Source organism: Vigna radiata, unplaced genomic scaffold, assembly GCF_000741045.1.
Source record: "Vigna radiata var. radiata cultivar VC1973A unplaced genomic scaffold, Vradiata_ver6 scaffold_73, whole genome shotgun sequence".
Lineage (NCBI taxonomy): Eukaryota > Viridiplantae > Streptophyta > Magnoliopsida > Fabales > Fabaceae > Vigna > Vigna radiata.
In genome coordinates, this window is record NW_014542365.1 from 789,513 (window position 1) to 813,736 (window position 24,224).

Here is a 24,224-nt window from a genome sequence, read left to right on the forward strand (position 1 = left end):
CTCTTATGAACTCACAAATCAAAAGCATGCCTTTATCCCTAGGCTTCCCCTTAATTTATACTAATTAATTCCCTCCCAAGATATACTGAATATTATAAAATATTCCTATTTACTATAGGTATCTAATACGAATATATTTAGTCTTATTTACTATATTATATCAAATAATATCCTAAGATATGGTCTTGATTACTCTAATTGATATCCTCTGAATCTCCTCCCAAGATTTCCCTTCTATTACTCTAATTAGTTTCCCGCTGCGCTCTTCTAGGAATCCTCCTTGCTACTATCCACTGTTCCGTCAGCTCCGTACCCGTCCTCCCCTGCTCGGTCTGTTCGGTCTTGTTCTTCAGTTCGTCCCCTTTCTTTCACCGTTCGGCCTTCTCCCCCTCGGTACTCTTCCCATTCCCTTCTTACCATTCGGTCTTGGTCCCTTTCCCTTCTTACCGTTCGGTCTTGGTCCTCTTCTCTCTCCCTCCTATACTTTCTCCTCTCATATACTTTCCAGCCCCTAACATATATACATACATATATATATACATACATACATACATATATATATATATATATATATATACATACATACATATATATATATATATATATATATACATACATACATATATATATATATATATGTATGTATGTATATGTATGTATATATGTATGTGATAGGATATAGGGTGATAGGTAGTGCCGTCAAAATGGGTTGAAACCCGTGAGCCAACCCGGTTCACCACATGTTTGAGTCGGGTTGGGTTGAAAAAAAATGTGAAAATTTTGATGCAAGCCAATTTTGTCCCGACTCGCTAAGAACCCGACTCACCTGGGTTGAACCCGTGGTGAGCCGGGTTGAACCCGTGGTGAGTCGGGTTAGCTCACCAATCCACCTATTTTTTTCTATTGAAATCAAATTAATTAAATTAATTATTCAAATCCTTTTTTTATTGAAATCAAATTAATTAAATTAATTATTCAAAACGCACAACCTTTACTTTGCAGTAGAGCTTTTCGTGTTGCGTTGTGTTGTTGTCTATCCAAAAGTTCCCCTCTACTATATATTTTTGTTATCGGCTATATGTAGTTTCTTGGTCAAACAATTGTCTATATCTCATTAAACTATACTGGCAAAATTTTATGCTTCATAGCTTAGAATATATAACAATAGAGTTCTTTTGTTTCATTTTCTTTTATATCAATTGGTCCAATTATTACTGTTTCAATTTGATCGATCAAAATAACATGTTATAAGAATCTCAGAAGAAGTGGGTGAAAAAAAATTAAGTGAACCAATGAGCTAACCCGTTTAACCCACAAATCCGTGGTGGGTCGAATCGGGTTCAAATTTTTTTGGCTTGCTAATAAATGAGCCGGGTTGGGTTGGCTCACTAAGTGGTCAACCCGTGGTGGGTTGGGTTGGGTCAGGCCGGGTTACCCGTTTTGACAACTCTAGTAAAAGCGCATAATGGGGTATCTATATGTAGTTTCTTGGTCAAACGGTTGTGTATGTCTCATTAAACTATACTGGCAAAATTTTATGCTTCATAGCTTAGAATATATAACAATAGAGTTCTTTTGTTTCATTTTCTTTTATATCAATTGGACCAATTATTACTGTTTCAATTTGATCAATCAAAATAACATGCTATAAGAATCTCAGAAAAAGTGGGTGAAAAAAAGTTAAGTGAGCCAATGAGCCAACCCGTTTAACCCACCGACCCGTGCTGGGTCGAGTTGGGTTAAAATTTTTTTGGCTTGCTAATAAATGAGTCGGGTTAGGTTGGCTCACTAAGTGGTCAACCCGTGGTGGGTTGGGTTGGGTCAAGCTGGGCTATCCGTTTTGATAGCTCTAGTGAAAGGACATAATGGGGTAATGGGTTTAGGATAGAAGGCAGAGGAATTGTATAAATAGGACTCTGTTATGTTGTAGGGGGACAACTTTTGAGTATTCTTTTGTATAGACAGGTCTCCGTTAGCATATATTTTCTCTTAGTCTTTACGGGGACCGAGAATTGATTATATTTGTAACAAGCTTGGTACATACGATTTGTATGCACCAGCTTGAGGGGATGTGTTAGATATATAATCTTTATTTTATATTTATCTTTTAGTTAGCTTGTTATTATTTCTTATTTGTATTTTGGGTTTAACTCATATTTCTTCTATTATAAATAAAGAACCCTATGTGTGTATTTAACACAAACGAGATTAATCCCAAATATAGTTTTTCACTATATTCAACAATCATCAAAGGACCAATTTAATCAATAAATGAGCAATGTGAAGTTTCTTATCTCATTAGAGGTTCTAAGCGTTTGTCAAAATTAAAACATGAAGAGACTAAATAACTTCCACAGAAATTAAAAATAAGCATAGACAATCCCCTATAATACATTTAAGAACCAAAAATGGTCCATCCTTTTCTTCAATGCTCTATCAATCAAGCATGCATTGATTTATGCTTTTTTCCATCAATATTCCTTACAAATTAAATACAAAGAGTTCAGGGTAATAAAAGAAAGAAGATAACATGATTATGCATCTATCTCTTCATCACAAAATGAAACTCTTTTAGAAGGACCAGCAAATGAGAAACTAGAGAAGACTAACAACTAGACTTACTGAATGTAGAAGTTCATTATTGTTGATGTTAAATAGCCTTCAGGGGCAAGGCAATCTGTGTCTTTGTAACAAATTTCTACACACTCTGGATCATCTCTGAGCCATCACAAGAAAATTCGACAGGTCATGCAAAGCAAATAAGAAAACATTATAGTTGAATGACCATTTTATTGTATTATTCTTTAGAAGTACCTTGATGGAAAATAGATCTTAGCTTCTTTCAGGCTGAAAAGAAATGGACACAAATCAAATAATACAAAGAATTTTCTGGGAATTTCACAGAAAATGAAACAAATTAAAGCAAACCATATTCACTTACTATTCAGGAAATTGGTTTTCAGTTTTCTCCACAACATGAGCCTCATCGTCATCATCATCAACATCAAGAACAATTGGCTGACCCTGTTTAAAAAATGTAAATACTGGTAAAGCTAAAGACTTGTCAAATCAACAAAAAACTACTGATTAAATTGGGATTTGGCACTTTTGTAACCAACAACTACAACAGCCATGTGTACTGAGCTAACTATAATTTGAATGGATATATAAGAAAAAATAGACACCTTCTTGGACCTTGAGCCATCTAATTGAATTGCCTGAGAAACGTCCTTCCTGGCATGTGGGTAACGAGTAAATAAGGATCCAACATTATGAATTCATTCAGAAAACCTAGTTAGAGCCAAAACTAACAAGCCATATCACCATCATCTTCAACATAAATAGAAAAGAGTGCGGAAGAGGAAATCATATGAATAATTTTCTGTAGTAAATGATGATGATGTGATGACCTTTGAACACAAACTGTGTACACAACATGAGTGAAACATAATTGCAATACACAGCACAGTTAACATTCATATTTTGTAGTAAAAATCATAAATGAACTAATTTAAGTATGAAAGATCATAAGTTACACTAATCCGTTCCTGTAACATAAAAATAGCTCACATAGATATTAATAAACCATCCTCTAGCTATCCAAAGTGACACTTGAACACTATGGAATACTTGGAATAGCATGGCAGAATTCCTCTCGGCCCTAATAATTTAAAACAAATAAAGGATTACAATTCAAATCCCTGATCAAAGTACCACTGAAAATTCATTGGAATCACATGGAGAGAATGAAAAATACCATTTGTGCATATGGATGAAATGGACTAGCCTTTATTGTGCATCCTCAAATATCCATAGATACCACACCAAATTTAAAAGCATACACAACCTCATAAACCAATGGATACACCCAAAGGCATATATCTAATAGGCATACAGTCTAAAATGCACATCACATTTCAAGCAAAATAACGATGGCAAAACAACTAAATAAAGTAACTAAATACATCAACACCAAAATCACAGAATAATGTTACCATTCCAAAATGCACTGGAATGAAAAACCACAAGATGTTTTCACTTACACTTTTGGGTAGCATCTTGACAGATTTCTCCCAATATTCCACAGAGAAAAAGCGGAAGTTGCTCTACAAGTTTGATCATCACTAAAAGTATCATGTTTAGAAAGTTTACTAGGACACCTAAACGGCAATTCTCTTGATGATGAACGATGTCTCTTTTTTCTTTTAGGGGTTCCATGGTCTCGTATTTTCCGGTTGTCAGAGTGATTGAAATGTGACGTCTCTTTTCCAAACGCATCAGAAGATGCATTTTCTTGTATTTTCTGGTTCTCACGAAGTTTGAAATGTGATATCTCTTGTTTAAATGCATCGGCAGCTGTACAACTAGTCTGCTTAACAAATTAAAGTCAGGTAATGTAATCTCAGGTGAGTTAGAGGGAAAAAAATTGAGTAATTTACAAATTATGCAAAGGACCTTACACTATTTTCCATTTTTTTTACAAAGTAAGATGTAAAAGTGGCCGGTGGTTGAACATGAGATGACAAAGTCTCTTCTCTCAAGTCATTAGACACACCTACAAAAACAATCATTTCTTAGAATATAAAAGTCAGGTATTTTAATTGTTCAAAATCATTAATTCTATATTTATGGACATAATAGTGGCTTATAGGCATATAATCTTTTGATTTAGATATCCTCTATTTCTGAATAGCTAATATAATAAGTTTATACCACTCGCAACCACCATGTAATGTAATAACTTGAATTATTTACCCCATTAGCTTTACCTGTATGTGGTATACCAATGCTTTCTTCAAAATAATAATGCACATGAATTTTACCATAACAATTTACATTGCCAAAGGGCATTCTCCATCAAATATCTTGTGCCCACACAACTCAACAAAAAGGGGCAGATTAAGGGGGAAAAAATAGGCATCTCTGGAAACCACTTTGACCCTTCCCGTCCATGATTATGCTACCCCCTATTTTTTTGGGAAACATTGTGCTTTTAGTCTTCTACCTCATGAATCACATGTCACCTTTGTCCTAAATGACAAGTTCCTCATTATGTCCCATTTCCTTATTCACCTCTTCATACACTTCCTCCTCATGATAAGTTTCTGGTAAATGAAACCTATCTCACTCCCTCTCAAATGCTCAACAGTAAGACACCAAAGGAAAGAATAGAACTTCTGTATTAACGAAAGATCAAATGTACATGTATGGTAAGCTAATCGAGAGCCTAACCTCCCTCCACAGGCCAAAGTCTTGTCTTTACACAAAGAATACCTTGAACAGAGTTACAGGAAAACTATTTATAGCATCTCATTCCCGCGCCCCTTCCTATCTGGTAAAACAGTCGGCCTCTAACTCACTTCCCCCTGTTAATATCGTTCGACCTTTAACTGTTAATACCATTCGGCTATCGTTCGGCCTTTAACGATTAATACCGTTCAGCTACCATTTGGCCTTTAACGGTTAATACGTTCGGCCTCACTTCCCCCTACCTATCTTCTCCTCTCATACACTTTCCAACCCTTATCACTTCATGTCTTTGACTCCACTTGCTTTGTTCATAATCTGAATCTAGGCCTTGACGAAGCTTCATTGTGATCTATCAAATATACCTTCTTAAGATATATGATCATATAAAGGTTATTAGTATTTCTCTCCTACCCTTCAAAAGGTATTTCATTTCAATTAATATTTGCTACCCTTATTACGAGTATACTCACTCTTCTTTGACATGTGGAGTTAGTACCCCTCTCTTGCCCCCACTTTCTTTTGTTTCTCATGATGAGTTTGAGGTTCACCATGATGTTCCCCCAATGAAGCCCCCAATTATGAGACCCCTTCAAACATATCAACATCAACAACAACCTGTTAGTAATATTACACCATCCTCTACAACAATTTGTGAAAACATAGCAAAGGTCATGCCATACACGTCACCATTTCCATCTTCTTTACTAAATCTAAGCCTACCACCAGACATTGATGGGCGCATTGCTCCACAAAAAGATATTTGTTCCACTTGCAACACACTTACTCACTATGTTAGTCTTAGCTATCATCGTCTTTCTTCTTTGCATTATCATACTCTCCCCTCTTCTTAGTCTTCTATGTCTACCCCCAACTCTCCAAGTGAAGCATATCTTATCCAAAACGGAAGTAAACAATGATTAACAAGACGTGGGCACCCTAAAGTAGTGGCAGATGGGATTTGGTTCTTCTTTCCCATGGCATGTTTGCTTTTGAGTGTGATTGATTTTACACCCCTAAAGTTGGTAGGAAGGGAAACATTGATCATTTCAAGGTTATCCAGTGGCAAAAGGTTTCACCCATATGTATGGGCAAGACGATTGATATTTTCTTTCTAGTCGGTAAAATTGTTTTTATCATACTATTCTCCATGGTTGTCATTTGCCATTAATCTCTACCAATTTAATATTAAAAATCATTTCTTGCACTTCAATCTTAATGAAGAAGTCTACATGAAGCAACTTCCAAGTTCTGTTACTCAGAAAGTCCTCTCCTATGGTCCTATCAGCTTCACAAGTCCTTAGACACTAAGTTCTCAGGCTGTTTATTATTATTATTATTATTTTCAGCTTTCTAGAAAAAAAAAAATGTCTCCCAACATCATATCACCCTCTAGAACATATTCTCCCATCTTTTCTAATCATATTGTTAGTATTGAGAAGATGGACAAGTCTAACTATCCCACTTGGGCTTCCAAAACCAGGTTATTGTTAAGTGGGTTTGATGACAAATCACATCTCACTACCACGGTTGAATCCCTTCAAACAGAAAATTGAGAACAATGGATAAAGATGGATGTTCAACTCCATAGTATTATTAAATCCACTATTCACACCTCACTCAAACCTATTTTTTGTCCCCATGAGACGTGTGCATCAATTTGGATTGAGGTTTGTGTCCTTTATACCAATGGCACCACACAACGTTTCTATGTTGTGTGCCAAGATCTCTTAATGCTACTTGCTGCACGACATCTTGATGGTCTTATGTTTGCTTATCTTAGACAGCTTCATGCTGTCTTACATGATTTTAATGAGCTCCTTTCACTATTTTCCTTACATTGGGCTCAAGTTTAGATACAAGTTAAAACGCAGTGTAAGAGACTCTAGAGAATACGAACAAGGAATGCCCAAATGTGGTTGCACAAGTCAGCAATGGATGGAAACTATTGAGAACAGACATTCAAAATAGAGCTAGAATGCCATGGAAGTCAAGGATGGCTAAAGAGAATTGCCGAAGAAGGACAAGTGTTTATGACAGAGAATGCAGACAAGTGCGGGAAAGTATGGTTTCATTTGAAACCTCTAATTGACTAAAATATGGGGCCATAAAATTACTCCCTAGAAAGCCCTACCTTTATATCACAATTTCCCAGCTGAATTAGAGCTTTTGCTGCTAGACAGAGTTGCAACTGCTCCAGATACCGGATACCGTACTTTCTCTACTACTCAAAACCAAAACTCCATTTGAATTCCAAATTGCCCAAAAGCATATCTGCACGCAATCCCACTATAGCACACAATTAAAAACCATTACAGGTATAAATGCCAAAACATCAGGCTTCCAATGTTGATATTTGTAATCTCATAAGGACAAAAGTTTCTTCTTTTTCCAAGAATGAACAAAAATGACACTTGGTGGACTTAAAACAAGATATTTTTCCCACCTTTTTACCATAGAATCAACAATAGCAGGACCCAAATACTACGCCATTGCCATTGCACACCACAAGATCATTGCACTAAAATACACATACATCAGTCTCAATAGTCACTTTGTTGGAGTTGTCAGAAAATATCATTAGATTCCCCACCAACACCAAGCTTGACTTTCAAGTTTCAACCATATTATGCGTTCCATTTAACTACCATTGCCATGTAAAAAAATACAATCCTACATACAAAAGGGGGAAAAAACCTACCCTTGGTAACAGAACTTAAGCTTGTAGTTTGTTCGGGCTGCGGCTTCTGGTCCCCATCAACTTCCTGTTCTACAAAGGAAAACCAAAACATAAACAAAACATAAGTAGTCAAACTAAACACAACAAAAACAAAATAAATAACACAAACTAGACAAACAAATAAATGGAAAAACCCTAGAAAATAAATGCCTCAATCAAACACCACATGACAAAAACCGAGGAAGCAGAACCTGGCGAAGACGCATCAATTCCCGGCGACTAAGTTCCTTCTGGTTGCGGTCGATGGTAGCGCGAAGCTTGGCGCCTTTGTCGGGCAAATTCTTGCCAGTAACGTCGAGTGTTCTCTTCATGCTCTGAATCGACTCCTTCAGCTTGTGATCAGGAATAGCGCTGAGGTCGTCCTGATCAGAGGCCATGGAGGAGGAGGACACGATGACGACCTCCCGCGGCGGCGAGTCGTGTTGAAATTGTTGGTCCCAGTCAATGGAAAGAGGAACCTGCGGTTGTTGTCGTTCCTCCTCCATGCATTTGAGGAGAGTGAGTGAAACTGTTTGTTAACTGTTACCTTACTTGTAAATTGTTCGGGGCGGAAATAGAAGATGGAATTGGTGGCAGTGAGTGGCGCGCCACCACTTGTGGGTTAGCTCTTCCTCTCTTCTGCCTCCCGTCTGTCTGGCAAATTATTTTATACGTTCTTCTCTTTGATAATGTATCTATTAAACTAATTTTTATATTGTCACTTTTTAATTAAATATTTCTATTATGTAAAAAACAACAATAATTATTCTAATAAAAAAATAATCATACAATTTCTATATCGCAAAATAATTATTATTCTTTTAAAATTATTTTCTTCATAAAATTTTACTATTTTAATGTAATAAAAAGAGTTAAATATATTTTTACTTTCTAAACTATCAAATGAATTTTTTTTAGTTCTTTTTTTCATGTTATGCTACATTTTGATTTTTTTACTTAAAGAAACCATAATTTTTTGTTTTCCAAAACTAACGGCGTTAAAAATCAACTGAGGTAGTTAACAATAACGTGTCACGTCACTTTTTTTTCTAACACGCAGTCAATTTTTTCCGGCTTTTCTCCCTCCATCACTAGCGTGTCTTTTGCATCTTCGTCCCCATCCACCGCCATCATCAACTCTTTTTCCACCTCGCCATCTTCGTCTCGTCCACTGCGTGTCTCCTTCCTAGCACAACTTCTATGTTTGGGAATAAAAGTAACCAACTTTCCTTCCATTCACAAGCAGAATAAGAAACATAATGAAAAATTAACCAAAATTGAAGGGACAAATTGTGGGATTGGATCACGAGTCTAATTGAAAGAAATCCCACAAATTCAGATAAACAAACAAAATTAAAAAAAAAAAAACGGACCTTTAGGGAAAACAAAAACCTAATTTGCAAATTGGGGGCAAAAGCAATCGCTCCTTCAATTGAATCTGTGAATTGGGATAGGGAGTTTTCAAATGATTCTAGTGTAATTAACATGTTAACTGGGGACTTCCTTCACCTAGATGCTATGAGGGTCTTCGTCAATGGTAGCATGTTGCATAAAAAGATTTTAGAGTTGCACACAAGTGGTTTAACGGGCCAGATGATGTTTGACTCAGATGGAAATTTAATGCATCCATCGTATGAAATCATTAATGTAATAGGCAGTGGAATTAAGAAGCGATTACGGTGGATAATGTTTGTCACCACGGTGGATTTTGAATGGAAATGCAAATTACGCACACATCGTTACTGATTCTGAGATTGAGCAAAGCATAGAACGAAGCTATTTACGAATGAGCGTTTTTCGAATCGAGCATTCCGATGAGAGGAGGAATTGCTCCGAGCATTGCGAGATTCACTCTCGCTTCGGCATCTTCCTTCACCAACGAGCTCACTCTCTCCGCCACGATTCTTGTTAAGCCACTAGCAAGTGTACCAGATCATTATCAAGTAATATAATTGGTAAACCCAATATCGTTCTTCCCAAAGGACTCTTAGGCCTTACTTTTCATGTAAACAAATCGCGTAAGACTTGAGAAAAGAATTAATTTAGTGGTTCTATGCAAAGAACAAAAATAAACATGCAAATGCAGTTGATTGAATTGGTTTTGAAAAACTATGGATGAATGGTGTTGTTGGGGTTTACAATTTCATCTTATCCACTCTCATATATCTACTCTTCTTATTTACTTCACTTATTTATCTAATTGTCATGCAAACAAACTAGTCCAAAATCCTCCTCCAAAGGGTGAAAAGAGTGTTGTGTCGTCTTCCTCTGCCAAAAGATTCCCCTTCTAATTCGTACTGAGACTATATATAAGCCCAAAAAGATAACAGAAAGATAATAGAAAGATTACAGAATCTAACTAATAAAAACAGACAACCGCCTAGGCGCTTAAGTTCACCGCTCAGCGGTTTGCCTTTTGCCACTTTGACCGCTCAGCGGTTTGTTTTGCCGCTGAGCGGTTTCCCTCTAATCGTTCTGAGCGCTCAGCGGACCATTCTGGTGCTCAGCGGCTCACTTGACCCTTCTTTTCATCATTTTTCGCCTTCTTTCATGGGTCTAAGTCCATCTTACTTCACTTCCATCTTTAATTCATCTAAAAACCGTGCAAAATAATGTAAAAACAAGCATAATATCGCTAAAACCAACTTTTGACTCTCACAAGACACAACTAAGTGTTTTACTTGATTTAAAGCTCATTCTAAGCCATAAAGGGTGTGTTTTACTATCAAATTTAAGCATAAATTTAACATTTTTTAGACCGTTATCACAACCCCAAACTTAGAACTTTGCTTGTCCTCAAGCAAACAAGACAAAACTTGGCTTTCCACTTTTTCATCAAATAATTCACACTTTTCAAAACTCCTTTTTCTCATGACAAGTTACTATACAATTCAAATTTTAGTGGAATCCTATGAAGATGCATGCATGCTTTCAATCCAATTTAGTTCACATAATCAATCTTTTTTTTCAACAGATGTTTTTATTCATGAATGATCAATCAACTAAGCATAGATGTAAACATGGATTTAACAATTCTCACCAAGCAAGTGTTTCACTCAATCTCTCAAGTGTTTAGGAGGTCACTCTACTCTCTACTGTTCATATGTCACATAAAACAATATTGTCATTCCTATAAAACAATCAAAATCTTCACATGCACATGTCATCACAAGGACTTTTTCCAACGCTTGTATTGTGGCTAGGCTATCAAGAAAAATTGGTTTTTCTGGAATACAAAATCCTTGAGTTAAGAGAGTTTAAATCATCATTTAAAGTTCAAGCACATTCTCTTTTTAACCAATCTCACTCATTCCCAACTTTTTCTCTTTTCCTTTTTCATTGAGTTCAAGCATACTTTTTTTTTCTTTTTATATAAAAAAAAAACAAAATGCAAATTTCTCAAACAAATTTTTCCAACCAACTTCTGAAAGAACTACGTAACCCTGATTTCTTAGTATGATTGAGAATACGTAGGAGCAAGGTTAATCCTTGTTGGGCCCAAAAAACCAAAAAATATTTTTGTTTCTTTATATCGTTGTTCTTGGGATAGTTAAACATTTTGCAAACCACATCTTTATTCGCGTATTTAATTAAAGGTACTGTCTTAGGGCAGACGTTGTAGGGTGCTAATACCTTCCCTACACGTAACCGACTCCCGAACCCGAAATTCAGTTTTCGCAGACCTTGCCTTATCATGTTATGGTTTTTTCCATAGTTTTCCTGAATAAACTATGGTGGCGACTCCAAAACTTTTTTAACAAACCTTTTCAAACTGTTTTCTTTTTGGATCGTCGTCCCGTCGCGATTTTTTCGGTTGCGACAGATGGCGACTCCACTGGGGACCTGTGAGAGTCAGGCCATTTAATTAGATGCGCAAATTTCGATGTGGTTTTGCTTTGTGTTTTTCTTTTCCCTTTTTCGTTATCTATGCTTGATATTTGGAATAACTGCAATAATTATTGTATATTGAACCTTAGGCTAGAAAACATGTTATATCTGCCTGGAAAAATTTTCTGGTTGTTTTGCAGGTGAGGGTTTGGGTGCATTGCATTCTCCCTTCACACACACACTTTATGCATTTATTGAGTGAGGCCCTATACCCGGGTCTGAGCGTAACTTAGAATTAGAGGAGTTGTATAGCGGTGTCACTCTGGGATGTACTTCCTGTCTAGCTATCGTGAGAACTCCAGCTAGAGTCTGTTATCTTCATTTGTGTCTCCTCATCTAGTTGATTACTCGACTGTTGTGGAGATGCTATGAAGGGGGCCATAGCTCTAGTGACCTTTGACCTTTAGGTTTAGGGAACTATCCTGGTGAAATTGCATATATATGACCTTGAACTCGAATTGGTGAACCTTTATTAGGGCACGAAGGGAGAAGTGTGTATCTATGTAATCCTCACGCTGTTTGTTCTTTTTGAAAATAATAACATTATATTTTCATACCATGCATTGTATTTTGTAAGTCATGTTGTTTTACTTTATTATCATGCATCATATTTATACATCATTTAGTAACATTTTGGTTTTAGGGGAAATCACAGGTATACAATTGACTTCACACAAGATGGATGTTGACACAAGATCTGATGCTACACAGCATACCAACTCCGCCATTTTAATAAAGAAGACTAGCCTAAGGACACATGTTGGAAATTTGACCGGGTTGATAAATTTAGGCCGAAGACTAAAGACCATACAGAGAGAAGCCTTCGAGAGGAAATATGGGAATTTGCTGAGTTTAATGGAGGTGAAAGTACAGTTGCCCGCTATTACAGCTCTAGCTCAGTACTATGATTCTCCACTGAGATGTTTCACCTTCCAGGACTTCCAACTGGCCCCAACTGTAGAAGAATTTGAGCATATTCTGGGCTTGCCATTAGAGGGTACCAAGCCATATCAACACTTGGAGCATCATGCCTCTATTTCTACCCTTGCTGCTATAATGAAACTACAACCCAATGAATTGGAGAACCGGTTGATAACAAGACATCAAATGCGGGGGCTGACACAAGGATACCTTGAACAATATTTGCACGACCTGGGCGATAGAGAAGAATGGGAGACCTTCATGGATGTACTAGCCCTCGCTGTGTTTGGCATTGTTCTTTTTCCCAAGCTGGAAGACTTTGTAGATTACACTGCTATTGATGTCTTTGTGGCAAAAAAGACGAGATCAGAAAATCCCGTAACAGCAATCCTCACAGATGTGTACGGGACTATGAGTTTTTGCCATGAGAGAAAAGGGAAGAAGATTCTTTGCTGTTTGTCGGCATTATATGTGTGGATGACAGCACGAGTATTTAAGGAGGTAGTTGATGTTAGAAGTTCACCTGAGAATCTGTCGCATCAAGGAGGTAATGGGTGGGCTCTTTTCTTTGCTGGTTTGAGAGAAGGAAACGTAAAATGGCGCCTTCCTTGGCTTGAGGCTAAACCATCTATCCAACATTGTGGCAACTTTCCTAATGTACCCCTCATAGGTGCTAGGTATTGTATTAACTACAATCCTGTTTTGGTACAAAGACAGTTTGGATATCCTATGAAGGGAGCGCCTTCACCAGATTATCTCACAGCCTTCTTCATCTACTATGAGGACGGGCATTGTACTGAAATGTTGAGGAGAGTCAGAGGTGCTTGGGAAAATGTGGTACGAGCGGAGAAGGACCTGAGGAGTGGAGTGATGGATAACAGGGTTAGTTATCATACCTGGATTCTGGAGAGGGTAAAAGAAGTCAAGTTGCCTTTCAAGCCCATCAATGATCAACCTGTTAATGAAGGACCATCTCAGGCCCCAGAAAGTGACGAGGTGAAGCAATTGAAGGCTGAGATGGAGAAATTGAAGGTGAAGAATGCTAGGTTGGAAAACGAATTACAAAGGGCGCGTAATGATCTTGTGGATATGAGGAATGATAATGAAGAAAAGTCACGGGCTTATGAAAACATTCTCAAAAGCCAGAAAGGTGAGAGGGATTATACATTTCGAGTGAAGCAAGATCTTGCGGCCGCGAGTAAGGAATTATCCATGAGGGTGAATGAGAAGAATGTGGCTTTAGATGAAGGCAGGCAGTGGAAACAACTATATGAAGAAGCCAGGAGAGATAAAAGGGAAGCCCTAAAAAGACTAAGAGAAGCGCAGGTCCAAGTGCAAGAAGCGGGGCATCAAATGAAGGAGATGGCTACATCATTTGAGGCGGAGTTGAATCAGGAGCGCTGGAAGTTGGCAGAGGCTGAAAAAGCGTATCGGGCCATGTTAAAGCAAATGGAGGATTACATCGAGCAGCAGGAGGAGCGATGGAGGTCGATGGAGTTTGATGAAAGACATCAAGCCTTGATAAACGAATGAAAGAACACATCGCAGAGCAAGAAACGACTGTAAAGCATTGGACGGAAAGTTTCTCTCAGTTGGCTGCTTTGGCAAATGGGGCAATTGGAGACATCCCCAAAATGGTGTCGAATGCTGAAGCAAGTACTCATTTTTGTAACTCATCAGCGGAAATATAATTGTTTATTAATCATTGTAAATGGTTGGTGGGAGAGATGAAATCTTTCATTGCACGGGCACGGGATTGATGTACATCAGAATTGCGTGTTTTGTCCTTAGACGGTGTAATGGATCGAATTTTCTTTAAATGAAAGATAAGGGATGTTTGTTTGGTATCGGCTTTTGTTAATTTTCCATCAATAGTGTCATCGTTATCCTGTGATTTCCATTTATCACTAGCATGCATCATGTTTTTTTATTTTGCATTTTTCATCCTTATCTAATTTAATTTAATAAAAATAATTCATCAGTACAAGTGAGAGAACAACGACAAATTTTCCACGACATCCGTATAGGACCAGAGCTAACGCAAAAGTCATGGAGAATTGGGAGCAGTCGCATGAATCTATTAAGGCTAATGTCAACCAGTTGAAGGATCAGATGGCCCAGATTTTGGCAGCTCTTGAGGCCTTGAAAACTACAGGAGGGTCTACGCCTGCGCAAGTTGAGGGAAGTGCTCAATATTACCCTCCGTTATTCAATGCTGGGAGCCAATCTGTTCCTTTCCCAATGTACGGATTACCTTCAGACTACACTCCACCCGTGGAAGAATACACAGAAGGGGAGCATGCTTCATTCTCTTTCCCTACCACTGCCAACGTACCATCAATCGGTACTCAAGGACCTGTTGTAATGTTCGCACCCATGGTAAATGAAGGAATGAATGCGAACACGTCTGATGGAATCCGAGTAACTCCGGTGCCTCATGTGATTACCGGAGAGGGCTTTTCTGCTAAGGCTGCACCACATACTTCGTTTCAGGGGGTAATCAGTAATGTCGATGGAGCAAAGGATAAACTGGAGAGCCTGGAGGCGAGATTGAGGGCTGTTGAGGGATTTGAAAGTTATGGTTTCGGAGATGTTGCCAGGTTGAGTTTGCTTCCTGGCGTAAAAATACCACATAAGTTCAAGGCGCCAGAGTTTGAGAAGTATAAGGGAAATACATGCCCTAAGAGTCATCTGACCATGTATTGCAGAAAGATGGTTGCATATGCTTATGATGAACAGCTGCTCATTCATGTTTTTCAAGATAGTTTGGCTGGAGTGGCATTAAACTGGTATACCCATTTAAAGCCGACTCGAATTCGTTGTTGGGCAGACTTGGCTGATGCTTTTGTGAAACAATACATATACAATACACATGTTGCGCCAGATCATTTACAGCTGCAAAACATGTCGAAGAAGGACAACGAAACTTTTAAGGAGTATGCTCAACGGTGGAGGGAATTGGCTGCACAAGTTGAACCACCTTTGTATGATAGGGAAATGGTGGCGATGTTTGTAAATACGCTCCAACCCCCATTTTATGAACACATGGTGGGGAATGTATCTTCAAATTTTGCCGATATCATTGTAATAGGCGAACGAATAGAGATTGGGCTGAAAAATGGAAAGATTGCATATGGCTCGTCAGTGGTTGCAAACTCCAAAAAACCCAGTTTCAACCCAGGAAAAAGAAAGGAAGGAGATGTGCATGCAACATCTGCAACCCCTGTGTGGAGAGGTCAGGCTCCCACTCATAACTATCGACCATACTGGGGTCAACATCCACATGCAGCTAACGTATCATTTGGACATCAAACTAGGCCTCAACAACAACCAGGGTACTATCAACCACAGTACATCCCGATGAATAATTGGAGGGGAGGGGCAAACGTAGGTTCCAATATGAATGTGGGTCCAAATACTTATCCAAGAAGGAACCAGGAAAGAAATTATGTTAATTTTACCCCAATTCCTACAACTTATACGGAATTATTGCCTCATCTTATCAAACAGGGTCTGGTTGTCATTTGTCCCCTGAAGCCTATGCAGCCTTCGTACCCAAGAGGTTATGATGCAGATGCAAAGTGTAGTTATCATGGAGGGGCCGTTGGCCATTCCACTGAGAGGTGTTTGGCTTTCAAGCATAAAGTGCAGACTCTAATTGATTCTGGGTGGTTAAAGTTCCAAGAAGATAAGCCTAGTATCGAGGCCAATCCTTTATTCGGGCATGGAAGTGCTTCGATGAATGCTGTCGAAATGAAAGAACATGAATTGGTGAGAGATGTAAGGGAAGTCAGGAGCTCCAGGAGGTTTATTTTGGAGACGTTGTTTAAAGTGGGTATCTTGAAAGGCGATTATGATGGGAGTATGGCATGCGCGCTCCACTCAGATGCTGAGCACTCTATTGAGGAGTGTGTGGAGTTTGAAGAAATTCTGCAAGACCTACTAGATCGTGGTCTGATGCAAGTATGCTGCAAGAGTGAGGAGGGACAAGTATTTGCACAAACTGGTGATGGATTCGGCATGACTTTACCAGAACCATTGGTGATTCGTTTCACCAGGACTACCCCTATCCCACCGACTCAAGGAAGGTCGCCTGTTGTTATCCGTGTACCAGCCCTTTTTCCTTACAAGAACGAAAAAGCTGTCCCATGGAGATATGGGACACATGCATTAGACGAGACACAAAGCGTTGATCCTACCGTTAAAAATATATCAGGCATAGGTGGAATGACTAGGAGTGGTCGAATTTTCACACCACCAGAGTTAGCACGAGAAAAAGCTAATGATAAAGAAACGACGATGGCTGCGAAGGCAAAAGAATTCTTAAAAGGGAAGGGTGCACAGACAGAGGAGGTCCCCAACAAGGAAGAGAAGAGAGAGGTGTTTGAAGAAGAGGCTTGCGAATTTTTAAAATTCATACAACAAAGTGAATATAAGGTGGTGGAGCAGTTAAACCGTATGCCTGCTCGTATATCCTTGTTAGACTTGCTCATGCATTCTGCATTACACAGAAAGTTGTTAATGAAGATACTCAGTGAGGCTCACGTGGAGCAAGGTATTTCGTTGAATAAATTCGAGGGTATTGTTGGCAATATTGTTGCTAATAATTACCTCACCTTCACGGATGAGGAGATACCTGTTGAGGGAAGAGGGCATAACAAGGCTCTTCACGTCTCTGTGAAATGCCTGGATCATGATATAGCGCGTGTCTTAGTGGACAATGGCTCCTCTTTGAATGTCATGCCGAAAGCAACTTTGGAAAAGTTACCTTGCGAAGGAATACATACGAAGCCAAGTTCAATGATTGTGAGGGCGTTTGATGGTAGCAAAAGAGAAGTGATGGGGGAAGTGGAATTACCAGTGCAAGTTGGCCCGTGTGTCTTTCAAATAACATTCCAGGTTATGGATATCTTGCCAAGTTATAGTTGTCTGTTGGGGCGCCCGTGGATCCATTCGGCTGGAGTTGTGCCTTCTACACTACACCAGAAACTGAAATATGTGATGGGAGATAAGCTGGTGATAGTATCAGGAGAAGAGGATCTTCTTGTGAGTGGGCCATCATCCACGCGCTACATTGAGGCGGCCGAAGAAGCTCTCGAGACAGCCTTCCAATCGTTGGAGATTGTGGGAAATGCTTGTGTGGAGCCGTTTCTAGTAAATCCTCATCTATCATGTGCTTCTATTATGATGGCCAAGATTATGCTGAAAGAGGGCTATATATATGGGGAAGGTTTGGGCAAATATCGGCAGGGGCGAGCATTCCCTCTGGAAATCGTTGAAAACAAGAACAGATATGGCTTGGGGTACAAGCCTACCAAGGAAGATAGAAAAAGGTTGATTGAAGAAAGAAGAGAACGCAGTCTAGCCCGTGCGGAAAGACGAGAGCCCAAAGAGAGCAAAATCCACATTGGTGACATCAAGGAAAGCTTCCGCAGTGCTGGGTGGATCAATACTGGCCAGATAGCAGCCGTGGAGGATGAAGACAAGTCTCAGAGCTCGGGTTTTGTGTGGGCTTGCTCCCCTAATACTCAACTCAGCAATTGGGAAACGCTAGATTTACCTGTGATGCTTAATGTGAATAAAATGTAATAGTTTTAATTAAGCCTATAGTTTCGCTTGGGCTTTAAAACTGAGTTTTGCGGATTGACTTTTTACTTTTCACTCAGCGTGATAATAAAGTTGCATTTCATCATCATTTGGCATTTTTCTTTGTTTTTCTTATTTATTTATACTTTTTCATAAATTTAAATGATGCAGATGTGACAATGATTGTTTTGAAAATAACAATATTAATGTTCCTAATTTTGAGGACCCTATCAATAATATGGAAGATGATTTCGAAGATGATGTGGAACCCCCTCCGGAATTGTTGAGATTAGTGGAACAAGAATCTAAGGAGATAAAACCCCATCAGGAGGAGATTGAAATACTCAATTTGGGAGAGAAGAATGAGATAAAGGAGGTGAAAATCGGTACTAGTATGAAAACAGGAGTGAGAGAAAGATTGCGTGCCTTATTGAAGGAGTTCAAAGATGTGTTTGCGTGGTCTTACAATGACATGCCGGGTCTAGATACCGATATTATGCAGCATAAGCTCCCACTCATGCCAGAATGCCCTCCAGTCAAGGAAAAACTAAGAAGAATGAAACCGGAAATGTCCTTAAAAATTAAAGAGGAAGTCCAAAAGCAATTTGACGCGGGATTTTTGGTTGTGGCAAGATACCCACAATGGGTAGCGAATGTTGTACCAGTGCCTAAGAAGGATGGAAAAGTTCGAATGTGTGTTGACTATCGTGATCTGAATCGTGCAAGTCCGAAGGATAATTTCCCATTACCACACATCGATACTCTAGTTGATAATACGACCAAATTTTCGTTATTTTCATTCATGGATGGATTCTCGGGATATAATCAGATTAAAATGGCACCGGAAGATATGGAGAAGACGACCTTTATCACATTATGAGGAACATTTTGTTATAAGGTGATGTCGTTCGGGCTCAAGAATGCTGGAGCAACGTACCAAAGGGCAATGGTGGCACTCTTCCATGATATGATGCATAAGGAGATTGAAGTTTACGTGGATGACATGATTGCAAAGTCTGAGTCAGAAGAGGAGCATATTTTTAATCTAAGGAAATTATTTGAGAGACTGAGAAAGTACAAACTCAGGTTAAATCCCGCCAAATGCACGTTTGGAGTAAAGTCTGGAAAATTGTTGGGCTTTATTGTCAGCAAAAGAGGGATAGAGGTTGATCCTGATAAAGTAAGAGCGATAACGGAAATGCATGCGCCCAGAACAGAAAAGGAGGTTCGAGGTTTTCTGGGTAGATTGAACTACATTGCTAGGTTCATCTCCCAATTAACTGCTACTTGTGAACCAATGTTCAAGTTGTTAAGGAAAAATCAGGCTGTAGTCTGGGATGAAGATTGTCAAGTTGCTTTCGAAAAAGTCAAACAGTATCTGCAAGATCCTCCTGTATTGCGTCCACCTGTGCCAGGAAGACCGCTCATTTTGTATTTAACTGTATTGGATAATTCAATGGGTTGTGTATTGGGTCAGCATGATGAAGACAGGAAAAGAGAGCATGCTATATATTACTTGAGCAAGAAATTCACAGATTGCGAACAACGATATTCGTCGTTAGAGCGAACTTGTTGTGCATTGGTGTGGGCTACTCGTCGTTTAAGGCAATACATGTTGAGTCACTCTACTTGGTTGATATCTAAAATGGATCCTATCAAGTACATTTTCGAAAAGCCTGCTCTCACTGGAAGAATAGCTCGATGGCAAATGCTACTATCGAAGTACGACATTGTATATGTTACTAAAAAATCTATCAAGGGTAGCGCTTTAGCGGAATATTTAGCCCATCAACCCATTAGTGATTATCGGCCAATGCAACCTGAGTTTCCTGATGAAGATATCATGGCTTTATTTGCTGAGAACAAAGAGGACAAAAATGAAAAAGCCTGGACGATATTATTCGATGGAGCCTCGAATGTAATGGGGCATGGAATAGGGGCAGTGCTTATCTCTCCTAAGAATCAATATATACCAATGACTGCAAGGTTGTGTTTTAATTGCATGAATAACATCGCAGAATATGAAGCCTGTGCTATGGGTATTCGAGCAGCAATAGAGTCTAAAGCAAAAATTCTGGATGTATACGGAGATTCAGCTTTGGTCATCCATCAGTTGAAGGGAGAATGGGAGACTAGGGATACAAAATTAATTCCATACCAAGCTTACATCAGGGGATTAATTGAGTATTTCGATTCCATCACGTTTAATCATATACCGCGAGAAGATAATCAATTAGCAGACGCATTGGCTACTTTGTCATCTATGTTTGAAGTTGATCAAGATGCAGAATTGCCAATGATCGAAATGAAGAGTCATGCGGAGCCAGCGTATTGTCATTTTATCGAGGAGGAGGTAGATGGTAAACCTTGGTACTTTGATATCAAGCATTATCTTAAGACCCGAGAATATCCAGAGAAGGCATCTGAAAACGATAAAAGGGCGTTAAGGAGGTTGGCTGGTAGCTTCATCTTCAATGAGGATATTTTATATAAGAGGAATCATGACCTGGTCCTTCTCAGATGTGTGGACACAAAAGAAGCCGAGCTGATACTAAAAGAAGTGCACGAGGGTACGTTTGGCGCGCACATGAATGGGCACTCAATGGCCAGGAAGATACTGAGAGTGGGGTATTTATGGTTGACTATGGAAAATGATTGTTGTACACATGTGAGAAAGTGTGAGAAATGTCAGGTGTATGCAGATAATATCAATGTGCCGCCCACGACCTTGAACGTACTGTCTGCGCCGTGGCCTTTTTCGATGTGGGGAATAGATGTCATCAGAGCTATAGAGCCAAAGACGTCAAATGGATACCGTTTCATATTAGTCGCAATTGACTACTTCACCAAGCGGGTTGAGGCTGCTTCTTATGCTAATGTGACTAGAAAAGTGGTGACCAAGTTCATAAAAAGGGAATTGATTTGCAGATACGGGCTCCCTAACAGGATTATCACTGATAATGCCACTAACTTGAACAACCAGATGATGACAGAGTTATGTGAGGAGTTCAAAATTCATCATCTTAATTCTTCTCCTTATCGTCCAAAGATGAATGGGGCAGTAGAGGCTGCTAACAAAAATATCAAGAAGATTGTGCAGAAGATGGTGGTCACATATAAGGATTGGCATGAAATGCTTCCTTTTGCTTTACATGGTTATCGCACTTCGATACGAACATCGACTGGAGCAACGCCTTTCTCGCTTGTGTATGGAATGGAGGCAGTATTTCCGTTTGAAGTGGAAATTCCGTCCTTACGAGTTTTAATGGAAACCCAATTAGAAGAGGCTGAGTGGGTTCAAGCTCGTTTCGACCAGCTCAATCTCATCGATGAAAAAAGATTAACAGCAGTATGCCATGGACAATTGTACCAAAGAAGAATGAAGAAGGCATTTGACAAAAGGGTACGTCCAAGAGAATTTCATGAAGGTGAGCTGGTGTTAAAGAAGATTCTACCTATACAAAAAGATCATAGGGGCAAATGGACTCCAAATTATGAAGGGCCATTTGTAGTGAAGAAAGCATTTTCTGGTGGGGCACTAATTCTCACAAGAATGGATGGAGAGGAGTTACCATTGCCAGTTAATTCTGATGCGGTAAAAAAGTTTTACGCATGATGATTCCGTGATAGTGGTTGCCACTAAGGGAATGTTGATATTATCTTTAAAGCTTATTGTACTCTGTGTTTCTTCACTAAATAAAGTTCACATGATTTCATTCATATTTTGGTTGTTTGCATTCCATCTGAAATATTGCATGTCGCGCTGAGCTGTTAAGTAATTAAGGGAAAACGAAAATGAAAATAAGCAAACGCGTGTTGATAAAAGCATCACAGGTATATCCGGTTGGCGAGCTTGGTCCTAGAGGATGTCGAAAAAAAAAACGAAAAAAAGAGGTGAAAAAGGAAAGTCACATGTTGAGTTTGTTGTTAATAAAGTTGTCAAGGGCATAGTATTTTTCGAAACGAAAAAAGAAAAGAAAAAGTTTTAAAAAAATATCGTTGGTGAGTCCTTTCCTGATTCAAGGTTTTGGGGGTAACCGGTGTTCTTTTCTTGATAAAGCATCTGCATTCACATTACTTGAACCCTAACTTTTTTCATTTCCCTTAAGACAAAGGATTGCCATACGTATAATATTGGGGCAGTTTTCATCATCTTACATATCTCCAATAATCCGTTGATCAGGGAGATATAAAAAAAAAGAAAAAAAAATGAAAAAGAAAAGAAAAAAAGAAAAAGAAGAAAAAACAAAGGAAACAAAGAAAGGAAAAATGAGGTCGATGTGTCAAACACTGCAGAGTTTTGTTTCAGGTTTAAAGTCGCGAGAAAGTCAGGCAAACAAGATTCAGAGTGACGTGTGGCCATTTTTCGTTATCCAAACGTCAAAAGAAGTTTATCCAATTGCACCCCTTTTGAGCCAAAATTCATAATTGTTTTTCATCACCCTAGACAAGAGTCATTAGCATGTCGATGTCAACCTAAAAGGGTACATCATAAGCATCCAAAGTTGAGGAGGAAATCTCTAAAAGAAAGAGAAAATAGAAGTGAAAAAGAAAGTATCATAAAAGGCCACAACAGGGGCAATGAAAAGAATGATCCAAAGGGAAAGAAAGGAAAAAACAACAATGAAAAATAAAGGATGCTTGAAGTTCAAATCCCTAAAGACAGTTGACTGGACACCTTGCAAATGATTCTTGTTTAAAGCACTTTAACCGTCAAATACTAATTTGGGCCTTCATTATCCCTTCTTTCAAAACCCTTTGACCTTTAGCCACGATACAAGCCAATAAAAGTCCATGCTGACTGAAGACTGTTTGTCCAAATCTTTCTCCCGAATTTAACTTTGAAATAGAATGATGTGGTGAAGGACACATTCAGGTTTATTTTCAAAAAAAAAAAAAAAAACAAAACAAAAAGAAGAAAAAAAAAAGAAGAAAAAGAGAGGAAAATGAAAAAGCGAGAGTAAAAGAAAAGAATGAAGTGAAAGCCTCATGTGTCTATGCATTCATGCACCATCATGGCATAACATCATCTCAGAGAAAGCGAGGAAAATTGTTTGCAAAATCTTCATGTTTTACTCGGCATTTATCAACTTTTCAAAGTTGCAAATCCAGGTTTTATTTTTCTGTTATCGACCCTCTGCGTGGCAATGGTCAGATTTAAATTTCTGTTTTGTGAGTTTGGCCCTCTACGAGGCAATGGTCAAATCCAGGTTTTAGTTTTCTGTTATCGNCCCTCTGCGTGGCAATGGTCAGATTTAAATTTCTGTTCTGTGAGTTTGGCCCTCTACGAGGCAATGGTCAAATCCAGGTTTTAGTTTTCTGTTATCGGCCCTCTACATGGCAATGGTCGGATTTAAATTTCTGTTATGTGAGTTTGGCCCTCTACGAGGTAATGGTCAAATCCAGGTTTTAGTTTTCTGTTATCGACCCTCTGCGTGGAAATGGTCAGATTTAAATTTCTGTTATGTGAGTTTGGCCCTCTGCGAGGCAATGGTCAAATCCAGGTTTTAGTTTTCTGTTATCGGCCCTCTACGTGGCAATGGTCAGATTTAAATTTCTGTTCTGTGAGTTTGGCCCTCTGCGAGGCAATGGTTAAATCCAGGTTTTAGTTTTCTGTTATCGGTGTTGGTATCGTAGGGGGTAATTTTTAAAAGAGTTTAGCGTAGCGGATTAAAACACAGAGAGCGTAAAGCGTATTGGGTCACAGTTGAAACGATTTTAGCCTTTTTTATAAAAACAATTTTCTTTCAGAAAATTTACCAAGCAGTTGATGTGCGTTAAAGTAAAATGAGTATAGGGCATAAGAAAAGCACACAAGGATTTTTATACTGGTTCGATTCAACAGAATCTACGTCCAGTCGTT

At 38.8% G+C, this 24,224-nt stretch overlaps 1 protein-coding gene and 1 pseudogene across 2 annotated transcripts in view; one reads left to right on the plus strand and one right to left on the minus strand.

The window, feature by feature from the left end:
• LOC106779914 (ubiquitin-like-specific protease 1D) overlaps positions 1-8,634 on the minus strand; it is a 22,852-nt gene extending 14,218 nt beyond the window's left edge. The window contains exons 1-8 of one of the 2 annotated variants that reach the window (XM_014668129.2): positions 8,179-8,634; positions 7,949-8,012; positions 4,461-4,555; positions 4,044-4,369; positions 3,186-3,234; positions 2,942-3,024; positions 2,815-2,847; positions 2,623-2,718 (exon numbers count right to left, since the gene is read on the minus strand). In XM_014668129.2, the coding sequence (XP_014523615.1) occupies positions 2,623-2,718; positions 2,815-2,847; positions 2,942-3,024; positions 3,186-3,234; positions 4,044-4,369; positions 4,461-4,555; positions 7,949-8,012; positions 8,179-8,472 (1,040 nt within the window). In that variant the 5' untranslated portion in view covers positions 8,473-8,634. Of the gene's footprint in view, positions 1-2,622; positions 2,719-2,814; positions 2,848-2,941; positions 3,025-3,185; positions 3,235-4,043; positions 4,373-4,460; positions 4,556-7,948; positions 8,013-8,178 lie in introns of both variants that reach the window. The other variant, XM_014668128.2, reaches the window with a different exon arrangement.
• A 6,190-nt stretch (positions 8,635-14,824) lies between these two features.
• LOC106779882 lies at positions 14,825-22,116 on the plus strand (annotated as a pseudogene).
• The last annotated feature ends 2,108 nt before the right edge of the window (positions 22,117-24,224 follow it).